At 36.8% G+C, this 27,789-nt stretch overlaps 1 protein-coding gene across 1 annotated transcript in view; it reads right to left on the minus strand.

The window, feature by feature from the left end:
* Positions 1 to 27,789, minus strand: part of LOC150101361 (phospholipid-transporting ATPase ABCA3-like) — a 646,575-nt gene that overhangs the window by 220,841 nt on the left and 397,945 nt on the right. Inside the window, exons 14-16 of the mRNA XM_090400940.1 lie at positions 25,682 to 25,928; positions 21,288 to 21,367; positions 7,242 to 8,108 (exon numbers count right to left, since the gene is read on the minus strand). Coding sequence (XP_090257066.1) covers positions 7,242 to 8,108; positions 21,288 to 21,367; positions 25,682 to 25,928 — 1,194 coding nt within the window. The remainder of the gene's footprint in view (positions 1 to 7,241; positions 8,109 to 21,287; positions 21,368 to 25,681; positions 25,929 to 27,789) is intronic.

A 27,789-nucleotide genomic window follows, 5' to 3' on the forward strand; every position in this document is an offset into this window, starting at 1 on the left:
AGCGTAATCTTTAATAATTATTCAATTAATAAATAAGAGGGTCAAAAAGTACAAACATCAGAACATTTAAGTACTAAATATAATTAAATAAAATGAAATATAACTAAATACAGTAACTTAGCTTCGTTTTGTCTTCCACCGTTGCGCGTTCGATTCTGACGGTACCAACATATATTATATCGCGACAGCAACTAACTTCCGAAAAACAACCACTGAAGTACACTCGTATTCAGAGAAACAATTCAGCACTCAAAAACGTAGAAAAACGGGGAAAAAAACGGACTATTCACCGATTAAAAATCACTTTCTTCTGCACAGCTCAAATTCACTGCCACGTGCTACGCCGATGCTAGCGCCGATTTATAATCACTTATATGAAAGCCTTTATTTCCAGCTTCACTGAAATCTCCAATCCCTATCCAAGCCTTGGTACCACTTTGTGTAAATGGTACCAAGGCTGGATAGGGATTGGAGAATTTTGAGTGAAGTGGAGAATAAAAGCTTTCATTCCAGCAAGAATAATTTTGGTTATTTAGTCAGAATGAGCACTTGGATCAGGATCTCAGAAACAAAAATTAAATTATGGACAAGAGCAAGAGAAATCCCAATGGCCACCTCATAGGGTACCAGTATAGTGCCATAGGGATACAAGGCTGAGATTTGCTAGGAGAAAGTTTGTAAAAAAAAAAGTAACATAAGATTATGGCCAGAGTTGTCAAGAGGAGAGAGAGAGAGAGAGCTTACACTGTATCTGAAGGGAGAGCTGGTTAAGAAAAGGTCTATGGTGTTGGAAGAATGATGAACTTCTATTCTGGTGAATGATTTGTTAAATCATTACTGATAGCAAACAGTTCAGCCTCCTTTATATTGTCTCTGAAGTTATGGTTTGTGTTGCTCCTTTTGTAATCTTTGAAATAAAGTGATTATAGTTTTATATCATAGTTCAGCTTCTCTTAAAACTTGCTCTGTGAAGTTAGAGAATGAGAGCCAGTTTGAATTATAAATGCTGAAACCTCCAAGAATCATTCTTGGAGGTTTCAGCCTTAACTCCGATTCTTCCTCAACAATGTCTTCTGCAAGCTGTTATACTCTTTCCAGACAAAAAAACCTAGAGGAGTAAACAACAGCAGGATTATTTATCAACTAATCAGAAAGACTCCTGAAGCATTACCAACTGGTTTTCAATCCTCTGTATGCTAACTAGCAGCTGTACTGCAGAAATTGGTTCATTGTTGCATTCTGAAATGGAAGAGGTGGTGCTATCTCTCTCTCTCTCTCTCTAGTTAATTAACTACATTATAGAGAGCACATCCAGGAAAGCCATAATCCATCCTGCATAAGAACAAAATGGACAGAGACCAGAGACTAATCTGGAGATAAGACATGGCCATAGTCACTTTACACCAGTGTTTCAACGAGCTGTGAGAAGATTCACCACCTAGAAGGCTAGTTGACATTTCCTCCAACTGATATGCTATAAGATGGCAATACTTACCTCATCAGAACCCTGCTTGTGAAAACAGACCCTCCCACAGAAAGGTGGGTTGACTTGGCTGGAAAAGGCTATATATTGCACATCACCAGTCAACAATCCAAATATGCTAACATTGATCTTTCTTGTTTGATGCATTTGTTACCCTTGAAACATGTAATTTACCAAAACACAGCCCTTTAGCAAATCCATGAGAGAGAGAGAGAGAGAGAGAGAGAGAGAGAGACAGAAAATCCAGCTGTTATCAATCTAATTCTGGATTTTATCCTTCACCTTGCCCACAACCTTCATGACACACAGATTGGCCTATAATTTGAAACCTTAGCTGTATCACCTCTTTCATGAAGTGAAACATTTTTGTCCTCTTTCCATTGGATCCAACTCCATTGCAAGACTTGTTAAAGAAGTACCTTAATGCTGCTGTAAACTCACTGGAACATTCCCTTAAAGCATGCAGTGAAACATCATGAATTTCATTGCCTTATTAATTTTCCTATATTCTTGTAGATAAACTTATACGTTGGTTACACATGACTTTAAATTTCTTAGGAAATGACAACGTATACTAAAATATTAATTAAAAAACTTTAATCAATACCTTCCTATATTTTGGTAATGTTACAATGCCATCTTCTGGGAACATAAAACTAGGATATGTGCATGCAGGCACTAACAATGAGCAAATGAGGCTGAAGAAGGCAACCGTGTTGGTCCTAGAGTCTAAAGGTATCCCCCAGCAGACAGACTAAACTGGGTTGTCTTGACTGCTGGGCTAATATTCTAAGAATGCAACTTTCCAAATTTGGAGCAGTCTCATGTTCCCAAATTTGTTGAGATTTGAGAAGTTTTTGAGAGCTGAGGCCGATTCCAAGAATGATATTTCATATTTACATTTGCTACAATGTGGTAAAGTGGCTTTCTTCCAGCATATTCCATGGTGGGAATCTAGTGCATGGTCCGCAAGTCCTGAGCAGCTGTATTGGTGAAACCAGATGTAGTCTTTGTGCTAGGAAATCCTGATATTAGCTGTCCTGCCTGTTTGGCCATAGTAGGACAGTTTACAGCTGCAAGGGACCTGGTATACACCAGGTAGGTCTAGGGGAAGTGGTTGGTCTTTGGTAGAGCAGATAAGGGATGCAATTTCTTATGTGGTTTGTAACAGATACTCAGGTCATATTTTTTTTAGGATTTTTGTGAGCTCTTCAGATGTGCCCCGAATATATGGAATGGTGATAGATTTAGTGTAATCTCTGTTAAGAAGGGGGTGGGGGGTTAACTGGTTTCAGTATTTTCTGGATTTTTTTGGGTTGTAGCCATTGGCTAAGAAGGTTTTAAGGATAGGGTTAAGTTCAATAGTTATGACATTGTTTTCTGAACAGATTAATTTAGCCCTGTTATATGAGGTTTTTATAATCCCACACTATTGTGAGGGAGGGTGGCATGATTGTTGGTGAATGTATCTACCTGTATGGATCGATTTTCTGTAAACAGAGAAAGCCAGGGATCCATCAGGCTGGCATGTAATCAGAGTGTCTAGAAAAGGGAGACTTGTTGTTGTTTTCTTTTTCCAAGGTGAACTGGATTCTTGGTTGATTGATTAAGTGTGTTAGGAAGTTGTGGAGTGTGTCTAAGCTGTGTGGTCAAATAGAGAACACATCATCCATGTAGTGTAGCCAGACAGTGGGTTTTTGTGGGGCTGAGTTTAAGGCTTTTTTTTCAACGTCATCACCATAAATTCAGTTTGGATATTTATGATTGTCTGTGAAAATACTAGTGGTGGTGGTTGACAGTAGATGCCATTGGTGTAGATGATGAAGGTAGTTGCAGTTCATTGTAGTTGGTGGATTGAGTTGTAGAAGAGGTGCTCCCCCTCGTTGAGTCTTTGGACTCCCTGGAGGGTGTCACATAACAATAATAAATACTTCACCCATGCCATCTACAGTAATTACTGGTTTACTATTTTCACCATTTAATATCATACTTCACTACTCACTTGATGCTGTTACTCCAAGCTGGCTCCTGAGCTTTTCATAACCACTGCACCGTAGAGAGTTATCTCTCTCTCTCTATATATATATCCCTTCATCACAAGGTCTTAATATGGTCGACCACCACCATCTGCTTACCTCATGCCAAATAGTGTATAGTAACACAGTAACAACCACTGATGAAATAATCAAATACAAGATTTTCAATCCTTATGTACCATCCATTACTAGCCACATAAAGTAGTTTTCTCATAAAAATCAAGAGATTGGTTTCCTTGCTTTTGAATGCCACTCTTAATTCCAATCTGTATTACCCTAATTTAAAAGATCAGTCTTCTTTTGTTTTCCAGGCCATTTTGTCTACGCCTTTCCTTGTCACCACCCTCCTTATTTCCATACCTATGGCAACATCCAATTAAATATCACCCTGTCTACCCTGCACTATACTGCCTTAAAACCACTGCTGCTGTTTCTCCCTCCCCCTTGCATCTCCACCAAGTGCAATTATTGCAAATGGTTTGCTATCATCAGTGATATGCCTTTCTTCATGAAAACAATCATATAATTTCAGCTCTAGTCCTCTTAAAATAACATCTTTATCCAACCATATGTTGTTTATAGCAACAATTTTCAAACAGTTAACTCAATGCAATCATTTTGTCTTCCTTTATTCTTTGACATGCCTCCCTGTAAAACAAATACAGCAATATTATTTCCATTAAATGGGAACCTAGCTATAATTCACACGATGCTCTATCATATCCTGGTTGGCTGAGTGGTTAGCGTATCCACGTATCTGCAGGTTCAAATCCCGCCGTGGGAATGGATGTTGGTGATTGTCTATGAAAGTGGTGGTGGGTGGTAGAAGGCATTGGTGTAGTTGCAATTCGTTATAGTTGGTGGATTGAGTGAGTGGTGGAGACAGAAAGTTTGGAGTAGATGCCCTACCTTGATATTGATAATGATATTTATATAATGATATATAAAGGTAATGATAATATCCTTCTTTAAACTAAAGCACACAAAACAGTTACTAGTAACCCATCCTACTCATTCAACACTTTCCAAGCTAAAAATGTAGTCCTTATGCTCTTATTAATCAACCTGTTATACAACTTCCACAAGTGATTCCATGTTCTCTCCTATCTTCATTGGGTATCTGAGCATTTTTTCAGTATCTACACTTTAAAATTCCTACCATATTCTCTTATGCCTGATTATCAATAAATTTTGTAACATCTATCCTCACTGGGAACCTTCCATAGACCACTTGGTCACTTACCTCAGAATTCTCTCCAACACTTCCATATCCCAAGAAACCTAGGCAACCCAGTTTGTAAACAGTATTGTGTGGCTATATCAAAACCTTATAGAGAAGTAATAACCTCCTTTACCCCTATTTGACAGTTGTTCAACATCTAAGTCAGGGTTTCCCAAATTGTGTTCTGCGAAAAGTTTTTATGATTGTGTATTTTTAAACATGGAAATAATTCAGGAAAGGGAATACCACTGTTTATGACCAGTCATAAAAACTGCCTGTAAACCGATTGCAACAATGGGCACCGTATCCTCTGTTCTCAAAACTGAATGAAATAAAGATCTCATATGGAAGTAGCAGGGTTTTTCCTCCCAGAAACTCAGGTTTTTCATACAGACAAATGCACCCTTCATAACACACACAATTTACAGACAAAAAATACTAGTTGTGGGGGTGGGCAGTAGATGGCATTAATGTGGATGATTAGTAGTAGAGGTTTGGTGTTGTGGTGGAAATGGAGAGTTGTACAATAGGTGTCTTCCCACGATGAGTCTTCGGACTCCTTGGAGGTGCCACGAATAATAATAATAATAATAATAATAATAATAATAATCTGTGTTGAAAATGTTAGTGACCAATCAGCAAGAAAGTATAAAGAAAATTTTTCCACTGAAATTGAAGATCAAGGTAATCTATATCTAGTTCTCAAATCTAGTGATACTGAATACTTTCTTTGCAAGTTCGTATTGTAGGATGAAAGTGCTTGTTTCGAAACCATAGTGCCGTGATTTTTTTAAAAGTAATAGGCCTACAGATTTAAATTGTAATATGAATAAGAGACAAGGGAATTTGTTTAATTTTGGTATTAAGAAATCTCTTATTGAAGGTGTTTGTGATGCAACAGATAGCGATTCATCCACCTCCAGCCTACAAAGTGATCACCAGGATATACAAAAGGAAGGGAAAACTACCAGCATGCAGGAAAAAAGTCTGCATTCACTCGTAAGTACTTATAATAATATTATAAATTTTTGGTGATCAGAATGGGATATGTCAATGAAAATCAGCACAAATTAATTTAATGATGTTGGCCTGAGGAAACTACAATATGCTATAAGATTTCATTAGTCCAGTAATTGATGACTGATTTAAATGTAATTGTATATTTGTCAACATGTCACACCGTATACATAAGTGTACTAATACTCTTTATGATTATGTCATAATTAAGTATTAATATATTAAAAAATAACCAAGCCGTTCCATGAAAATTCCAGGATTTGTGAAGTGTTCCATCATAAGAAAAATCTCGGAAATGCTGATCTAAGTGATCCATTGAATTATTTTGCTCATTTTTGTGAAACGTCCACTGAACTTCAATTTTCTGTCCACCATTACTCCCATATCCCTAGCATCATCATATTTTTCAGTCCAGCTCTAAGTAATACACAGCTTATTATCCAAAAGTGCACTTTGCAACATTAAAGTGATAAACATTACTCTTTCTTTATGCTGTCAGTCTATTTAGATCATCTTGTAGAATCTCTACATCACTGCATTATTTATATCCTCCCAAATTTTGCATCATCAGCAAACCTGGACATTCTCCCCTTCATCATTCTCTACATCATTAATGTACATATTAAATAGCTCTAGCTGAACTACATAACTCCATGGCATGCCACTGGCCACCTGCAATTCTCTTGGATTCTGCTCTGCTATATAATACTCTTTGATGTTTATCCATCAGTCAGCCTCTTATTCTTGTTACCAACTTCATATAAAGCATTATATGTTATGAATATTGTCCTAAAGAACAAAAAATTTGGGAATCCACATTTCTGAACATGAGGGAAACACAAAGATATTTAAATTCCTTTGCTCCCACCACCCTCTGAATTTTAGCTTGCAGCTGTGATCTTCACCTGCATATAGTTTCATATAGGGTTTTTTTTTTATTTTTTTTTTATTACAAAATTCTTGCCATTTACTATAGTCTTAAAATAAATGCCATAATCAGTTATTTTGCTCAATCAAAATAAATATAAATATGGAGGAAAACTCCCATAAAAAACATGAGTTTAATTTAGTATTTATTTATTATTTTGATTATGCCAGTTCATGGTATTCCATTATTGAAACAATCATTCTGATATTTATAGTATAACCAAGTTTTTCCACTTGGTTATACTATAAATTAAAGATACCAAGAAATTAATACTTCAGGTGCAACCTTTGTTTGCTTACATTTGGATAAAGGATTAAACCAAGTATATAATTTCTTGGTATCTTTAATTTATTCTTAATGAATTAATATAAAATACTAAAAATATTTAAAATGTTTATAAATGCCAAAATAAATTATTTTATGACTAATATGCATCTTTAAATCATCTCCTTGCAATAAGTAGGGATCCATGTAAAAAAAATAACCTTACACTTTATACTTTGAATTATTTGCAAGTGTATTCAATTACATCAATAATATAACATTAGCACTCACCAATAGCATCTGGATGTTGCATAAATATGCCTTTCTTATCAAAAACAGCATATGGAATAATAAGAAGTACACAACTGATGCAATAAATGAAGTAATCCCAAAAGAAGTTGATGATCCAGTACAATGGCTTATTGATACCTGTCATAAGTTGCAATAATTTTGCTTTTGATATCCTCTCATGAACTGGAAACAAAACAAAACTTGAGCACAAAAAGCATAAAGTTAAGGGTACAAATATACTGCATAGAGTCCGGCTAACTCCATTAATATCCTTGACAAAAGTCAGTTTTCTTAAAGGGGCATTTGTAACTTGAATGTTGACTGCATCATTATTAGTAACATACCTTAGTGCAGCAGAATTCATTATGTTCAAAGATATTGCCCCTAAGTGAAGTGGTTCTCCATTATACCAAGCTATTAATGACAGCTCATTGTTAGTCCAGTTAGCTTCACCACCAATAAGATAATGCATTTCATATAATAAAATGTCTCTATTTGCAATATTCATGAGAAAAGAAGATGGATCTGTTTCTTCAGTATATGAGATATCTTCATTTTCCAAGACATTTCTGTACTTCTTAATAAATTTCTTAGCATCTTCGTTTATAGCATTATAAAAGCCACTTGATTTCCAAAACACGGTTTTAAGATTTAATCTCAAAGGTCTTTCTTTGTCAAAAACTGAACCTAAAAAGCTAAACATCAAATAAACAAATAGCGTGAAAGTGAGAACAGGAAGGATTATCTGGATCACAAACAGATGTAAAAAACGTTTGGAGTAATGGAACCGTTTTAAAAATAAGCCCTTAATTTGCTGTAGTATTCTTTTTGTTCCTTTTAGTTTCTCCACAGGAAGCAGAGCTGTTCCTGAAAAATAAATAAACATTATTATTATTGACAATAGATCTCCATGGAGTCAAATACTCATTGCAGGAAGTATACACTGTCACACATAAAATTCACCAAACAGATCTCTCATCTCCTCTACCCTTCCTTCGAAGTTTTCCCCCATCAAGGGTATACTTTGCATCCCATTGCTGCTTACCAAATTTAAACTCATTCAAAGTGCCTGCTTTCACCACATTCTCGGATAATGCATTCCACTCACCAACCACACTCCATGCAAACAACCTGTTCTTCACTCCTCCTCACATTCTCCTTATACAGATTCCAGGGATGACCTTTTCTTCTATGAAAACTTTCTTCCATATTAACCTGGTAACAACCCCTGAATAACTTATGTCTCACTCAAATCCACTCTCCTCCTATTCAGAAGGCTTTGTAAATTGCATTCCCTCAAATTACCTTCATTTTAAATATCACACAATGCCGGTCAGGAGGTCAACCAGACGGGCGTTGGCTGGTGCTACTGGGCAAATGCTGTGAAAGTCAAGTAGCATTGACGACATAGACTTTTCAAAACTGATTCGATGTCCTGAGTGAAATATGTATGCATGGTGGAATGTAAGAGATGTCTTTGTGGAGAGAGAGAGAATGAGTGAAAGATGAGAGAAAGTATGGATTTGTTGTAAGTGCGATATACTGTTGGACCACGATACATAGAATGCAAAACTGACTGAAAAGATAGATAGTGTACATAAAAGAAACAGAAATGACATGAAAGATAGAGAGACTGACGGAGTGAAAGAATGCAGGAATGCAGAAGTGAAAGTTACAAAAAACCGAAATGAAACGAAAACAGGAGAAACTGAAGGAAGTAGAAACGAAAGTTACAGAAGAAGTTGCAAAAAACAGAAGTGAAATGAAAGTTGGAGAAACTGAAGGAGTGGAACAATGCAAAGATGTACAAGCGAAAGTTAGTGATAAGGGAGTGAAAGAAAGTATGAATGAGGAGAAGAAAGTAAAGTGCGGCCGAATGAGAGGTAGCGAGATAGAGAGTGAAACTGTCAGAATGCAAGATTTAATGAAACAGATATTGGAAATGAAAAATGAAATAAAGAATATGTTGAGTGATGTTAGGTGTCTAGTGGAAACTAATGAAAGTATGCAAGAAAACAGAATGAAAGAACAAAGAGTAAAAGAAGTGACAAGTGATATCAGGATAGCAGAATATGGAGACTCCATAATTAGAGGGTTAGTTACAGACAGAGTCCAATAATGTCTGCTATCCGGATGGGAGAATGAGTACAATAATTAAGGCACTGGACATGAGGAAGAAACGAGTGAGAGAGTTAGTTGTGATTGTAGGGATGAATGATCTAACTGGACATAAGAAAGATGCGAGGACGAATATCAGGAGACTCTTGAGAAGAGTGAAAGATAAGAGTGTAGTAGGAAAGGTTGTCAGTGTGTTACCCAGGTATGATGATGATGATGAGTTGCGACGGAGAACCAAAATCATGAATGGTATGCTGGTGGAGCTGAGTGAGGAGAAGGGAGTGGAGTTTGTAGATGTATGGCATGCGTTTGAGGAATGATGAGTTGTGACGGAGAGCCAAAATCATAAATGGTATGCTGGTGGAGTTTGTAGATGTATGGCATGTGTTTGAGGAAAGAATGAAATTATATAGGCGTGATGGTTTGCATTTAAATGACTTTGGAGCAAGTCTGCTGGATGAAAGTACAGTGTGTGGAAGTACAGTGTGTGATGCATGCCAGAGATCAGAAGGAAGAGATGAAGAGAAAAATCAGGAGAGTGGTACTGAAGAGACAGAAGGTTCTTGGCAGTGGAAACAGTAGTAGTGTGCGAGAGAGGTACAGAGAATGGGAATACAAGAGGAACAGGGAAATGGGGGGGGACATGGCATAGAGAGAGTGAATGTTGAAACTGGCAGTGAATGTGTGTGTATGAAGATGGAGCATATTGCAATGTGGGTATAGAAGTGGAGACTGAGCAGGTATATGTGGTAAGCAGTGATAAAGGTTTCCCAACTACACTGATATAATATCAGTGTAGTTGGGAAATCACAACCAACATATGGCTTGGATAGAACTGGCTATAGACCTAAAAATAAACTGTTGTGTTTGTTTACAAATGCCAAAGTATCAGAAATAAAGGGGATGAAATGGTTTCAGTGATTGAGTTTATTCTCCCTCAAATCATTGGAATAAATGACACATGGTGAATGAAGATGATATCATAACGGGAATAGAAATGGAAGGGCACATTATTTTTCATGAGGATAGAAAGGGCAAGAAGGGAGGGGGGGGGGGAGTGCTGCTGATGATAGCAGGGGAATTAAGTCCACATAAGGTAGACATCAAAGGGGGAAATAGTGGCAATGGGTATGAGGCAGTGTGGTGTATCGTGGAGGTCGAGAGGAAGACATATTTAGTTGGATGTTGCTATAGGCCTGGGAATATGGAAAGTGGTGATGAAGAAATGTATAAACAACTTGGATTAGTGAACAAAGGAAGGTTAATCATTATGGGTGATTTTAATTATGGTGGTATAGATTGGAATAGCATATGGGAATAAGGAAAATGAATTTCTCGAGTTCTTGAGACATAACTATCTCAGGCAGCACGTAAAAAATGGGCACATGAGGATCAAAAGTTCTAGATCCCATAATTTCATCATAGCATGTAACTGTTAGAGGGATTTCACATTTTCCTCCATTTGATCAAAGTGATCATGAAGTAATCACCTGTGTTGTAGCTAGTCATGTGCAGACTTTTGCGAGATAGGATATATGTGGAATTATCAGGCTAGTGATTATGACAAGCTTAGGAGACAACTTCGAGCAATAACATGGAACGAGGAGTTGAATGGTAAGGAAATAAATGTTGCATGGGAACTTACAAAGAAATACATAACAGCATCAATGTACGAATGTATCCCAAAGGCCAAAAGGCTGGATAAGGTAGGTGTAAAATGGATGAATGTGGAGCTTAAGCATAAAATCTGGAAAAAGAAAGTACTTTGGAGGAAGTACAAGATGAATAATGGTAATCAGTCACATGAAGAATATAAAGAGCAAGCTAGGAGAGTGACTCAGTTAGTAAAGAAAACAAAGCTAAAGTATGAGCAGAAATTGGCAAATCAGACTAAGAAAAATCCTAGAGAATTTTTTTTAGATATGTGGTTAGTAGAAGGAAGAATGATCAGGGAAAGATGAAGTTAAGGGATGAAAGTGATAGAATGGTAACTGCTGCAGAAGACATTGTTGAGGTATTCAGTGATCAATTTATAAAGGTGTTTCATCCTGTTCAAGGTGAAATAATGAGGAACTTAAGTGTAGAGGACATAGGAGAGTATAGCTTAATTGTGAGTGAGGGAGGCATTTGAGGAAATAAGTAACCTTAATGTCAATAAGGCGATAGGATATGATGACATATCACCATACATCTTAAGGGAATGTTCCAGGGAACTGGCAGTAGCATTGGCATGCCTGTTTAATAAAAGTTTTGCAAAAGCTCTTATTCCAAGGGGGTGCAAGGGGGTAAAATTGTTCCACTGCACAAACGCGGTGATAAGGCTGTAGCTTCAAATTATAGGCCAGTCTGTATATCTGGAGTTGTAGTGAAGGTACTAGAGAGATGGGTGAGAAGTAGGATACAGTAATGGGTTGATAACAGCAGTATTTTCTGTGGTTATCAGCATGGGTTTGTTAAGAGGAGATCATGTTTCACTAACTTACTTATGTACTATAACAAGGGAGATGAATATACTGTGGTGTACTTGAATTTTGCAAAGGCTTTTGATAGACTGTCACATGACAAGATCTTAAATAAATTGAAACAGATGGGATTGGATAACAGACTTCTGTGTTGGATCAGTGACTGGGTGTTGGATAGGTATCAGAAAGTTCTATATGGGAGTGTGCAGTATCTCGAAAGAGAAAGGTCACCAGTGGTGTGCTGCAGGGATCAGTTTTGGGGTCATTGTTGTTCAATTTGTATGTTAATGATATTGGGTTGGGTTTAACTAGTGATATCCTGCTGTTTGCAGATGATGCAAAACTGGGGAGAGCAATGCACAGTCAGGCTGATGTTAATGCCTTACAAGATTACATTGCCACATTGCACAAGTTGTGAAGACATCACATCAAATAATGGCAACGACACGGAGAACCCTGACATGCAGAAATAGAGAGATTATGATTCTATTGTATAAGGCCTTGATCAGGCCTCATATGGATTATTGTGCACAGATTTGGTCACTGGGTTTTCATGGTACGAGGATATGTTAAAAAGGGTACAAAGAAGATTCACAAAGTTAGTCAGTGTTCTTTGGAATGTGGTGTAAGAGGACAGATTGAGAGAATATAAATAGCGAAGCCTCGTGAATAAAAGGAAGAGGGGGGAGGATGTGATTGAGACATATAAGCTAGTCAGGGGTTATAATAAATTTAGTTTAATCCTTTATCCAAGTGAGAGCAAACAAAGTTTGCGCCTGAAAATATCTTCAGGACTGAATATGGTGTTGTACTATCTTAGTTGGGTAAGTAGTACAACACAAGGCAACTTGTAGCAAAGGTGGAGCAAGCTACCAACACTAGACCTCATTAGACCTCAATAAAGGTCAAAACTAGTCTGGGTAGTGCCCAATCCCTTAATGCATAACATTATACATATATAATGTACAATATACATACATGTACAATATGTATATGTATATTGTACATTATATATGTACAATATGCGGATATGTATATTGTACATTATATATGTACAATATACATATCCGCAAGGAGATGTGTTTTGCATTATGGGAGATACTGGGATAGGAGTGTTGGTGGCTTGCTCCACCTTTGCTACGAGTTCCCTGGTGTTGTACTACTTACCCAGGTAAGATAGTACAACACCATATTCAGTCCTGAAGATATTTTCAGGTGCAAACTTTATTTGCTCTCACTTGGATAAAGGATTAAACTAAATTATTAGATATGTGAAGAGCCAAAGGCTTCAATTCGGCGACATATAACTTGTTTAAGTTAAGGGATATTACATCCCATATAGTTTCTTAGCCGAATAAGAAACTCAAAGAGTTTCATGCCGAATATAGTAAAAACTATATATAAAGTTCGGCGATTCCAAGCGTAAGCAAATACCTGGATACTGCAGCACTGATCCCAAAGGGTAGTGCAAGCTGGGGCAACTCGTGGTAGAGGTGGAGCGAGCTCCGATCACTATTCTTGATATTTGCCCATAATGTGAACTTAGCTCCTAGGAACTGTATTTTTTGTAGGAAAGGTTTTTTTGCATGGAGAGTTGTGGATAAGTGGAATGCATTGCCTGAATGTGTTGTGAATGTACACACAAAATGTAAACACGATGATAATGTGAACAAAAATACAGTTCCTAGGAGCTAAGTTCACATTATGGGCAAATATCAAGAATAGTGATCGGAGCTCGCTCCACCTCTACTACGAGTTGCCCCAGCTTGCACTACCCTTTGGGATCAGTGCTGCAGTATCCAGGTATTTGCTTACGCTTGGAATCGCTGAACTTTATATATAGTTTTTACTATATTCGGCATGAAACTCTTTGAGTTTCTTATTCGGCTAAGAAACTATATGGGATGTAATATCCCTAAACTTAAACAAAAAAAAGATTAAACTAAATTTATTATAGTCTAACCAAGTGAAAAATCAACTTTCAACTTCTAGTCAGGGGTTGTTATCAGGAAGACATTTTTTCACAGGGGGGGGGGGTAGAATAAGAGGCCATCACTGGAAACTGTATAAGGTGGGTGTGAGCAGAGGAGTGAGGAGCAGGTTTTTTTGCATGGAGAGTTGTTGATAAGTGGAATGCATTGCCTGAATGTGTTGTGAATGTACACACAAAATGTAAACACGATGAATCCGTTTATGGCACAGTTGGATGAGCATTGTATGCAATAGTGTGTACCTCCAATGATGAGTCTCTGATTCCATGGAGGTCAATATATATATATTTTTTAACCACAGTTTATTATCTTTCAAAGAAATTACAAGAAGAAAGAAATTTCAAAGAAATTACATGTGTGTAGGGGGGTAGTATATTTTTTAACATCAACAGTAACAATTAACATTAAAATTAATAGTAATCCTAACAAAAACAATTTAAAGTTACAGTTTTGCATTAAAACAGTTAAACAGCAATTTATTTTTGCATTTTGTCATTTACATTTTAATTTTACAATTTATTTTTATTCACAATTCACATTAACAACTACTTTGTTTTGTTGGCATGCAATAGATAATGATAAATGCATTCATTTCACTTTTCACAATAATCATTTTAAAAAAATCAACAGCAACAATAAGCAATGAAACTTTACTATTCTGTACTAATCATGTGTACAATTTGATACAATAATTTTATATCACCTTTCTTTCACTTGCACTTTTCATTATCTATCAGAGAATGACAAATTTTATAATATATAGGCAACAGTGATATAATTTCTTATGTTATACTTTTCGCTCTTAAAATCTCTATAATTTGCATATTGTGTTAAAATAATAATAATAATAATAATATATTGGAGTAGAAAAACATGAAAGAAAATTTGTGGATTTCTCTCTTATGAAGGGGTATATACAAAACTACAGGTTAGGTAATTATAACAATGATCTAAAAGAGCTGTAATAATGATGAATAAACTGATAGAAGAATACCATGATATGTCAAGCAGAATACTATATATATAAAACTAAAGAGAGGGAAAAAATTCTAAATGTTATTAGTGTATATAATGACTCGTTATTAAGAGGAGTGATAGATGGGAGTTTAACTAAATTGTACTTACCTGGTGCAAAATTTAAGGATGTAAGTGAGAGTATTAGAGTGCAAAAACAGAGGGTGAAAGAATTGATAGTTGTGGCGGGCACGAACGAATTGAAAGGAGATACATTTTTTATGAGAGAGAACTTGAAAGCATTGTTAAAGGTAACGAAAGAAAAGAGTGACAGAGTTAGAATGGTGAGTCTGTTGCCATGGTATGACAGATAGGAGTTTAGAAGGAGGGCCATAATCGCAAATGACATTATGCGCAGGTTATGCAGACGGTGTGGTGTGGAATTCGTGGACGTGTGGAATGAGTTTGATGGGCGAAAGGATTTATACAAGATGGATGGCCTGCATTTGAATGGATTTAGTGTGCAGAGACTGGAAAAAGTGTTGCTGAATGAAGTGAAAATGAATGTACAGAACCAGGGAAAACTAGAACTACCAAGGAGGTGGGGAAGTGGATATGCAGACATCAGTGAGACAGTTGAGTGTAAGAACGTATATAATGTACCAGAGCCAGTACTAAGAGAAAAAAAAATCAGAATGGGATAATTAGAATAACACATCAAGATAGGGGTGAGACAAAGGGACCACTGCATTTCATGTATACTAATGCCAGGAGTATTAGGAAGAAGAAGGAAGAATATTTGGTCTTGATTGGCTCTTCCTGGCCACAGGTTATTGGCATTAGTGAAACATGGCTGACGGAAGATGATACAGTTAGTGGGATAGAATGTGTAGGTTATAGTGTATTTAGGAGGAACAGAGAGAATAAAATGGGGGGAGGGGTGTTATTGATGATAGCTGATGAACAACAGCCAAGGAGAATTGAAGTTGTATCGTAGGATAGTGAAAAGAGCTCATTTGAGGCTATTTGGTGTGAGATTGAGACTGGCAGAACAAAATATACAGTTGGGTGCTGCTATAGACCAGGTGATGGAATAGATGGTGGAGATAGTATGCATAAACAAATTGATGAAATGAGTGGAAGGAGGTAATTATTACAGGGGATTTCAACTATGGTAACACTGATTGGAAGGAGGACACATGTGAGGAAGGAAATGGATTTTATTCAATTATTAAGGGATAACTATCTGATACAGCATGTAATTGAAAATACTACGGAGTGTGAGAGTGCTTGATCTGGTAATAGCATCTGATAATTTGACTGTAATGAATATGACCATATTGCCACCTACTGGTGAGAGTGATCCACACCATTAGCCACCTGGGAGGTGGCTAAAGGTGTGGAATTTTCGATTAAGACAGGGTATATGTGGAATTACCATGCTGGCAAGTATGACAAGCTTATGAGATTGCTTGGATCAGTGCATTGGCATATACAACTGCAAGGGCTGGATGTCGATAGAGCATGGGAAGTGGTCAAGGAGCATTTACAGGAGGTTATGGCTGATTGTATACCTAGGGTCCGAATAGTAAAACAAGTAGGGGTTAAATGGATGAATAACACCATTAAGCTAGAGCTGCAAAAAAAGAAACCACTGTGGAGGGAATTTAAAGAAAGAGGTGACGTGCAGGCCAGAAGGGTAACGAGTGTGGTAAAAAAAAAAGCAAAAGCGGATTATGAAAGGAAACTAGCTATGCAAGCAACCAAACAGTTCTTTCAATATGCTGCAAGCAAAAAAAAAACTGTACACAGCAAAATGATTTTAAGGAATGACAATAGTAAGGAGGTCACTGAATCAGTCAATATAGCACTTTGCAAAAGTATATCATCCAGGTGGTGACATTGAAAAAATGAAAGAACCATTAGTTTAAACAGGAATTGTGATGAATGAAGTGGAGGTGAATAGTGTATTACAGAACCTTAATGTGAATACATCTGTGGGATTGGATGGCATGCCGGCACGGGTCTTGCGTGAAGCGGCTAAAAAATTATCAGTGCCCTTGACTATGTTGTTTAATCTGAGTCTCGGGTCTGGTTTAGTCCCGAAGGTGTGAAAAGAGGGGAAAATAGTTCCACTGCATAAAGGAGGATCCAAGACTACGGTTGCAAATTACCGACCGATCAGCATATCAGGAGTCATTGTCAAAGTCTTGGAAAAAGTAATCAAGGGAAAAATACAGGAATGGATTGATGAAAATGGGATACTGTATGGGGGACAACATGGTTTTGTGAAGGGTAGATCATGCCTCAGTAACTTGCTCACGTTTTATAACACAGTGACGGCTGAACTGGATAAGGGTAATGGGTTTACAGTCATTCTACTGGACCTTGCCAAGGCCATTGACAGGATACCACATTGAATTCTAATCCATAAACTAGAACATATGATAATGGATATAGGAGTTGGGGAGATGGATAAGTGGGTGGTTGATGGAGAGATATCAAAGAATAGTTTATTCAGGAGTAGAGTCCAAAAGACGGCCTGTGACTAGTGGTGTGCCGCAGGGTTCTGTTCTTGGACCACTGCTGTTTAATTTGTTTTATTAACGATATAGGGAAGATCTAAGAGGAACAGTTCATTTGTTCGCTGATGATGCAAAGTTGGATAGGGCAATAGTGAATGCAGAAAATGTCAAAATCTTGCAGGACAACTTGGATAGATTGGAGTTCTAGGCTAAGGAGAATGGATGTCAATTTAATGTAACAAAATGTAAGGTTATGCATTTTGGTGTGAAAAGATTAGCAGCAGTATACCACATTGGTGGAACTGTACTCCAGGAGAATGATGAGGCCAGGGACTTGAGAGTGTTGGTGGATAGGGAGATGAAGTTTAGGGGGCACATTGCAAAAGGTTCCTTCTTGATGGGGAGGAGGTGGAGAGGATCCAGAGGCAAGTGACTGAGATGATAGCAGGTCTATGGAATGAATCATATGAGAACAGGTTGAAGATTTGTGGGTTGCAGAAATTAGTTGATAGGCGGAAAAGGGGAAATATGATTGAGACATTCAAATTGCTAAAGGGTTTCTATAGGATTAATTCAGAGGATATTTTTGAGATCAGGACTGGAGGTGGGAGAACTAGGGGACACCTATGGAAGCTGGGGAAGAGTGTGGTTTGCAGTGGTGTTAGAGCTGGGTTCTTTACTTTTAGAGTGGTAAATGTGCGGAATAAGCTGCCAGAGTCTGTTGTGGGTGCTATGACGGTGAGTGAGTTCAAGGCAAGGTATGATAGATACTGTGAGAATGTCGTATAGTTGTGTGGACATGATGTTTAGGGCCTCCCTCGATGAGTCTAAGGACTCCCTGGAGTTGCCTGTAATAATAATAATAATAATAATCTAGAGTAAAGGTAACCAAAACTAGAAACTAGAAACAGAAAAATGTTATGAAGATCTTCAAAATACAATAGACAAAAGAAATAAAATGAAATATATGATAGTAACTGGTGATTTCAATGCAAGAATTGATAATGTCACTATTCCAGGCATATGCCAAAGATTTAACAAGGAAGTAATCAATGTAAACAGAGTGGATCTGCTGCTGGTTTGTACGAATAATGAATTACAAATAAATAACACATTTTCATTCCTGAAAAAAGATAGGCATGCAGAATGGCATCCTCTTGCAACGTCTCTTTCAAACTCCCTCAGTTCCCATCTTGCAGCCATTTCACCCAAACACGGTTACAATAACTTCGGAATATCATATTCCTACAATTTATATCGGCTACAAAAATCTGACTCGTTACAAGGCATGATGCACCTTGCCAATGGTGGTGTCCATTGACTTCTCTCCAAGCAGTGTACAACACTGATATCTATCAGAGAGGTAATCACCAATCCAATCTTCATTAACCTGATATACAAACCCATATGATGTAACTTAAAAATCAACTTGTCATATTTCAGCTTGGCAAAAGCCTTGCCCTGCAAGAAAAAATGATGGTGTATGGCTTATGCTCATCCACTACTCTTGTTACTCTATTATAAAAGGTATCAAGATTACTAAAACAAGAGACACCCCTTCAACAAATCTATGCTCTCCAGCATAGATTTGTTGAAGGGTGCCAATGTCATAAATAAGATTGCCTTGACCTGCACAATCCTATATATATGTTCATACCAATTTGAAGGGTATGAACATGTATATAGCTTTGTTGAAGGGTGCCAATGTCATAAATAACATTGCAAAAAAACTTATAACAAAATAACAAAAAAAAAAAAAAAAACTTATGCAGTGAATGTATATTTGTTGATCCTTTTTCGTGGAATAATTTGAAGAAGAGAGTGGATAAAAATTGGCATGGGACTACTGAAATTAGTAGAATGTACATCAGTTCTAAAACTGGTACAAGAACTAAAGGGAATCTGCAATCTTTGTATACTAGCGAAAGAAGCATTCGAAATAAGAGGGAAGAATTTTTATCATCAGTCAGTGAAATCTCATCAAAAGTTGTAGGCATTAGTGAAACCTGGCTGTCAGCAGAAGATGTGTTTACTGGAAATGAATGTGATGGGTACAGTATTTTCAGGGAGGATAGAGAAGATAAAACGGGGAGAGGTGTATGTTGATGATAGCTGATGAGTTGCAGCCAAAGAAAGTAATATATCAAGATAGATGTGTGAATGATAGTTCATTTGAGGTGATCTGCATGAAACAGTGACTAACGCAACCAAATATACAATTGGTTGCTGCTATAGGCCATGGGGGTGATAGTGAATTCATGCATCAGCAAATTAGTGCACTGAGTGCAGGCTTAGTGATGATTATGGGGGGATTTTAATTATGGTGATATCAATTGGAAGGAGGAAATATCACGTGGCAAAAAGGAAATGGAATTCATACACTTAAGAGATAATTACTTGAAACAGCACATAACTGAAGGGACTCGTGATGTGAGAGTGTTGGATCTAGTCATTAGGTTCAGAGGACATATGCATAAGTAAGGTCTCCTAGTCACCTCCAATTGGTGAGAGTGATCATGTGGCATTGACTTGAAAGGTTGCAAAATTTGTGGATTACTCTCTTATGAAGAGGTATATACGGAACTACAGTTAGGTAATTATGACAAGCTTTGGAGTGAACTTACAGCCATCCCATGGAAGAACATATTACAGGGGGAAGCTGTTAGCAGTGCATGGGATAAAAATGTCAGCAGTTATCTGAGGAAGGCAATATCAGAATGTATTCCCATGGTCAGGAAGATGAACAAGATAGGCGTTAGATGGATGAGTAGTAGTATCAAGCTTGATCTGCAAAAAAAGAAAATGTTATGGAGAAATTACAAGGAGAAAGGCAATCAGTACACCCATTAGCAGTACAAGGCTCAAGCTAGGAAGGTTACCAGTATAGTAAGAAAAGCTAAATAAGATTATGAGAAGACCTTAGCAAGGAGATCAAGAATAATCCCATAGAGTTCTTCTGCTGTGTGGCAAGTAAAAGGAAGAATGACTTTGGAAGGATAACCTTAGTGGGTGCTGATGGTATTGAGGTGACCAATTCAGATGTAATAGTAGAGTTACTGAGTGATCACGTTTCAAAAGTCTATAACACAAGTGAGGATATCTCTGTACCTATGGCAATAACTAATGTGAGAACTGAAGTTAAGAAATCAGAGGTACTTAGTATATTGCAGAATTTAAATGCAAACACTGCTGTAGGTTTAGATAGAATATCAGCTTGGGTGTTGCATGAATGCGCAAAGGAATTGTCAATGCCTCTTACTTGGTTATTTAACTTAGGTTTGAACTCAGGTGTGGTCCCCTAGAGAGTGGAAGGAAGGCAAAGGGGTTCCTTTGCATAAAGGTGGCTCTAAGACTGCGGTAGTTAATTACAGATCAATCACCATCTCGGGAGTGGTGGTAAAGTATTGGTAAAATTCGTGAAGAACAGAATTCAAGAATGGGTGGATCAAAATATGATACTCTATAGGGGCCAACATGGTTTTGCTAAACATTGATCCTGCCTTAGCAATCTAACTTTTTATAATAGAATGAAATCTGAGTTGGACAAGGGAAATGGCTATACAGTGATACTACTGGATTTTGCGGCTTTTGACAGGATACCCCCATGGAATACTGTTGCGTAAATTAGAGCAGATGGGGGATGGATACTAAACTGGTGATATTGATAAGAGAATGGCTCATGGAGAGATACTAGAAAGTAGTGTATGGAGGAGCAGAGTCCAGGATGAAGCAGGTGACCAGTGGTGTGCCTCAGAGCTCTGTGCTTGGGCCGTTATTGTTTAATTTGTACATAAATGATATAGGAAATGGCTTGAAGGGAGATATTCAGTTGTTTGCTGATGATGCAAAGTTGGTTTAGTATATTCAAGAATATATTTTCAACAAAATTATCTACTAAATGCACATAAAAAATGAATTTTAATGTTACTCATTCCTATATGTAATATAACAGAAAACATTTGTTCTAACAGATCATGATATACAATAAATACTTACCCTGTTCATCTCCTAGTACTGAATACATATCATCAGCTGGAGTTTCTCTTTCTATGTGCCTTCCAAATATTTGATCAAAACTTCACGCAAAAAAAAAATAAAATAATAATAATAATAAATACATTAATAACAGAAATTTTAAATCAAAATAATTACTGATTAGTCTACACAAAAACTGGAATATGGAAACCTTTCGAGAAAAAAAAAAAAAACTGAACAGAAAAGTGACATGAAATAAGTAAATTTACTTCTTGAAGCCATCTTATTATACACATATACATGACTTAGAGATACAGCATGATTGCAAGAAGAGAGAGAGCTTAGTGAGTTATTATTATGCTCCTGCATGGAATCAAATGACATCACAGAAAGTTCATTTAAGATTCAACAGTAGTGAAACCATTGTAAATTTATTCACAACCATCACTCTCATACCATTCTTACATTAGTTATTATTATTAATAGCAGACCTCTATGGAAGCAAAAGGCTCACTGCAGAAGGCAAACAACTCATAAAACTGTGCTTTGTACTCATTCATGTGGCTATAAGAGATCAGGAAGTGTTGGTGGATAAGGACCTGAAATTCAGGGGCCACATTGCACAAGTTTTGAAGATATCACATCAAATAATTGCAATGATGCAGTGGACCCTGACATGCAGAAATAAAGAGATTATGATGCCATTGCATAAGGACTTGATCGGGCCTCATATGGATTGTTGCGCACAGATTTGGGCACTAGGTTTCATGGTGATGAGTATATGCTAGAAAGGGTCCAGAGAAGATTCATAAAAGTGATCAGTGGTCATTGGAATAGAGAGTATAAGGACAGTTGAAGAGAATGTAAATTGCAAAGCCTCTGGAATAGGAGGGGGGGGGATATGATTGAAACATTTAAGCTAATAAGGGTTTGTTATCAAGTTAAAATTTAAGAGAAACTGTATAGAATGGAAGTAGAACAAGAGGCCATTGCTGGAAACTGTATAAGGAGGGTGTGAGCAGAGGAGTGAGGAAAAGGTTCTTTACATGGAGAGTGGTTGGTGAGTGGAATGCATTGCCTTCCACTCACCAGTAAACTTATTAAGGTTCATCCAACCTTAATAAGTTTAAAGTTGGATGAGCATTGTGTGCAATAGTGTGGAACTCCCACAGTGTGTCTCTGATGGCATGGAGGTCAGATGTTAATAATAATAATGTATCTACATTCACTCTGATGTTAGGCAATGCAGTCCACTCACCAACCATTCTCCATGCAAAGAACCTGCTCGTTACTCTCCTTACACAGCTTCCAGGCATGTCCCATTGTTCTATCCCCCCTTTTACCATTTTATGAAAAATTTCTTCTACAGTAACAACCTTTCAACTTAAATGCTTCAATCATATCTCCTCTCTTCCTCCTATTCACAAGGCTTTGCAAAACTGCATTTCTGCAATCTGTCCCCATATTCTACAGACCAGTTACAATCTTGGTCAGTCTTCTCTGTACCCTTTCTAATATATCTTCATCACCATGAAAACCAGGCCTTATATAATGGAATCAGAATATCTATTTCTAAAGGTTAATGTCCTCCACATCATTGCCATCTGATGTGATGTCTTAATAACTTGTGCAGTGTGTCCTCTAAACTTCAGATCCTTGTCCACCACCACCACCACCACTCCAAGATTTCTTATCTCCTCAACTTCCTTCAAAAAATTTCCCTGTCAAGTGTATACTTTGCATCGCATTGTTGCCTACTAAATTTCAGAACCTTAGACTCTGCAACATTGAATTGAGAATTCCATACTGTTGCCTACTTATACAACCCACCCAGGTCCTCTTGGAAGGCCACAACATCTGCTTGATTCTTCACCACTCTCCCAATTTCACATCACCTGCAAACAGTTGTATATCACCAGTTAAACTTATCCCAATATCATTAATATATGAATTAAACGATAATGGTCCTAAAGCAGATCCCTGTGGCACACTACTAGTGACTTTTTTTTCTCTTTTGAGATAGTGCCACAACCATACACAACTTGCTGATATCTGTGTGATAGCCAGTCACCTATCCAACTCAAAAATCTGTTATCCAACCACACCTGCTTCAGTTTAGGTTACCAACTTGTCATGTGACAATATCTAAAGCCTTTGCAAAATTGTATAAGGAGCAACTCGTATAAGGAAGCTTCAGACGCAAACTTTGTTTGCTAACACTTGGATAAAGGATTAAAATGAGTATATAATTTCTTAGTATCTTTAATTTCTTGTTTTACAGTTAAGCCACAAATTGCCTTTTAAGATTAGCTTTCTTATAGATACTTATATGGCTTACACGTGTAGAAAATACAGAATTTTATTCAAAATCAGTATTTTGATATCTGTATGTGAAGTCATTAGCATATCTGCTAATGACTTCACATATTGGGTTTTAAATCGTGTGCCTAAGATGAAGCTGCTTATGATTTCCAAGCAAACGGCAGCTAGTTTGCAATGGTTTAAGCAAAGACTGTTTTGTGAGGTCAAGAGGATTGGAAAAAGATACTTTTTATTGAAGAAAGTATGTTTTGTGTGTCCCATGGTCACCAAGGGATACGTGTTTGGCATCTTAAGCAAGAAGCGTTTGATAAAGAATGTGTGAAACGTTTAGTGAAATTTGCAACCTCTGTCATGGTATGGGCTTGTATGATTGCAGAGGGGCCAGGTAGGCTGTGTATTGTGTACGAAAGAGTCAGTTCCAAAGTGTACCAAGAAATTCTTGAGCACTTTATGTTACTGACATCATAAGATTTATGTGATGGTGATTTCCTTTTTCAGCAAGATTCAGCTTTTTGTCATACTTCCAAGACAACTATTAGATGGCTCAAAGACAGGCAAATCAATCTAATTCCTTGGCCAGAAAACTCACCAGATTTTAACCCAATTGAGAATTTGTGGGGAATTATGAAATGTCTTCAAGAAGTTGCTCAAAGAGACAAAAATGAACTTGTGCTCAGTCTGCAGACCATATGGGCATGTTTTGATTTAAAAAAAAAAAAAAGACTGAACCATAATATGCCCAACCATTTATGATCATTCAAAAAGAGCCAAGAGGGATGCAACAAAATACTAATTATCTTGTTGTTTCCCTTTGACTGTAAATTTTGTGCATTTATTTTCACATTATTCTAATATTTTGAACCACATTAAAAAGTATTCTAATTTTGTGAATGTTTTCTTATAATTTATATTACATATTTGTGTTTACATGGTTATATAATCTACAAAATACATAGATTTTAGATTATGCTAATTCCTGTTTGGTAATAATTATTTTCTGTGCAATAAATTAGAATTGCAAATCATTCAACACATTTTCTTTGATTATTCTAAATTTTTGATTCGGAGATGTAATATTTATAAAATAAAATAATGCTTTGTGGTAAACCACTAAAACTCTTTTAGTAATTTCTTGTCAAGTACAATATACTTTCCAGCATGATATACAAGGGAGGGGGGGGTCTAGAAATTTCTGATAAACACCTAGAACAAAAATTAATTAATTTTATGTCTTCTTATGTATCCTAAAAGAAAATATATTTTATGAAAAAATATTTTTTATATGAAAAAACGTTTTTGTTCTATTTGTTTATCAGGACTTTCCAGACTCCCTCATAATATAAAGCACTACAAATATGATATTTTTCTATATGAACATACATTTTCCAATGGTCAAATACTTCATCTGCGAGGTAGCCTAGTGGCTTTGCACTTCGCAACCATATGCCTGGGGAAGAAGTGTCCTAGGTTCAATTCCCATTGATGACATGAGGAGCTTAAGGATCTTCCTCTGTCATAGCCAAGATAGCCGGTCTTGGGCATGGACAGTAGGACATTTTCCGCCAGTTTATCTGGGGTTTTTCATCCTGCAAGCAGGCAAACCGGCCCCCGTGAACATACAGAATACTGCCATAGGACACAGCATGGCAAGGAAGGCAATGCGAAACCACCTTGCTCATAGTCACTTCCCTAGTATGGTAGCATAGCTGCCCCTACCATCTGTATGAATGAAAGGAAATCATTCCATTCCAAATACTTCATGATAAAACCAAATCGCTGCTTATGTAAGCAAAAATCAGTCCTACAGTGCTGTCTGTAGAACAAGGAAGATAAGTCTTTAACAATTGGATATGTTTAATATATGTACTAATTTTTATTCTGCTTGTATTTTCTACTGTCAGTACTCTACCTTGCAATCAGTGCTATGTAATAATGTGCCAGTGAATGAAGTATCATTTAAATTTCTGATATCTGAAGTTGTAGATATATTTTTGCTTAGAACATCTGACAACCACATATAACACATTTCAGTAAATGCATTATGTGCAATTCACTAATTCATATGAATTTAATAAGAAAATCATGGCTCATACTTATGAAAAACATCTTCCATTGTTGTCATTGTTATTCTGTAGGATGTAATACCAAGCATTTCTCTTGAATTTTCAAGCATCTGAAACATCTTGCCAAACTGTGAGGTGTCTTTTTGAAGTGCATATATTAATTCATGCTCTATATTGCTTTCTAAATTTGCTTCTGGAATATACTGTTCAATCATTTTAGTAATTCGAGAAATATCACAAGTATCTTCTTTCAAAATCTGTAAGTAGTAACCAGTACCTATTAAAAAGAGAAATTTCTGAATAGGAATTCCAGTAAAATAATTCATAATTTTTTTTTAAATCATCATACTAAAATACTAAAAATTTTCCTCTAAAAGCCCATTTAAAAATTTAACTACACAAAACTAATGAAATTAGCTATAAAAGGAATGTTTAATTATGCCTGCACATTTAAAAAAAGATCTTTAAACAATCAGTAAAAAAATTAATTCAGACTTGGATCATAAAATGCAAGCTATCATAACCAACAACATCAGAATTGAAAGAGAAGTGAGACAAAGATGTGTACTATCTCCACTGATGTTTAACAACTACTTAGAAGTCTTAATTTCTCAAGGCCTTAGAAGGAAGGAAGGAAGGAGTAATCATAAACGGCCAATGATACTTTTTTTAATTACAACAAATATTCAAGATCTTCAACTACTCCTAGAATGTGTCAAAAAGAAAGCAGAGAAATGGGCCTAAAAATTAACACCAAAAAATAACACTTATTATTACCATTATTATTACGGGTATCTCCATGGAGTCAGTAGACTCATCGCAGGAGATCCAAACTATCAAAACAATATCTATCATATCTCTTCTTGAATTCATTTACAGATAAAGAACTAACAACTGAGTCAGGCAATGCATTCCACTCATTAACCACCCTCCAGGCAAAAAACCTCATTCTCACATCTTTGTTAACCACACTTTTCCTTAATTTCCAGGGATGACCTCTTGTTCTTCCATCACTATGACACAGGGGAAACCTTTCCCCTGCATCAATCTTATAAAAGCCTTGTAGTAATTTAAATGTTTCTATCATATCCCCTCTTCTCTGCCTATCAACCAACCTCTGCAATCCACAAGCTCTCAATCTATCAATGTAGGGAACATTTTTTACATCACTCACCAACTTAATCACTCACCTCTGAACCCTTTGTACAACCTCCTCAACTCCAAGGAATCCAGGTGACCAGACTTGATCACAGTAATCCAAATGTGGAAGTATCAATGCCTTATAAAGGGGAATAATAACCTCTTTATCTCTGGATGTCAATGTGTTCCTCAATAACCAAGTAATCCAATGTGCAATCTTGGACACCTTAGCAATGTTCCTCTGAACTTCAAGTACCTAGCCTCATCAATCTCTTGGAGTACCGTTCCATCAATGTAGTACACAGCTGGTAATCTTTTAATCCCAAAATGCATAACTCCACTTTTCCACATTGAATTGACATCCATTACCTTTTGCCCATTTTGCCAGCTTATTTAAATCATCCTGCAAACTCTCAACATCAGCTTGATTTTTTACTGCACTACCCAACTTTGTATCATCAGCAAACATCTGAATATCTCCCTTTAAGCCATTTCCTATATCATTTATGTACAAATTAAACAACAATGGCCCAAGCATAGAACCCTGAGGCACACCACTGGTCACCAGCCTCATCCTGGACTCTGCTCCTCCATACACAACCTCCTGGTATCTCTGCCTGAGCCATTCTCCTATCCATATCACCAGTTTAGTATCCATCCCCATCTGCTCCAATTTGTGCAACAGTATTCCATGGAATATCCTGTCAAAAGCCTTAGCAAAATTCAGAAATACCACTGTGTAGCCATTTCCTTTGTCCAACTCAATTATCATTCTATTATAGAAAGTTAATAAATTGTTAAGGCAGGATCAACCTTTAACAAAACCATGTTGACCCCTATAAAGCATCATATCCTGATCCAAAAATTCTTCAATTTTGTCTTTAACTAACTTTTCCAATACTTTTACCACTACTCCCAAGATGGTGATTGGTCTGTAATTAACTACTGCAGTTTTAGAGACACTTTTATGCAAAGGAATTACTTTGTCTTCCTTCCAC

The sequence above is a fragment of the Typopeltis vanoorti genome, chromosome 11 (genome assembly GCF_054136105.1).
Source record: "Typopeltis vanoorti isolate ZY-2024b chromosome 11, IOZ_Tvanoo_1.0, whole genome shotgun sequence".
NCBI lineage: Eukaryota > Metazoa > Arthropoda > Arachnida > Uropygi > Thelyphonidae > Typopeltis > Typopeltis vanoorti.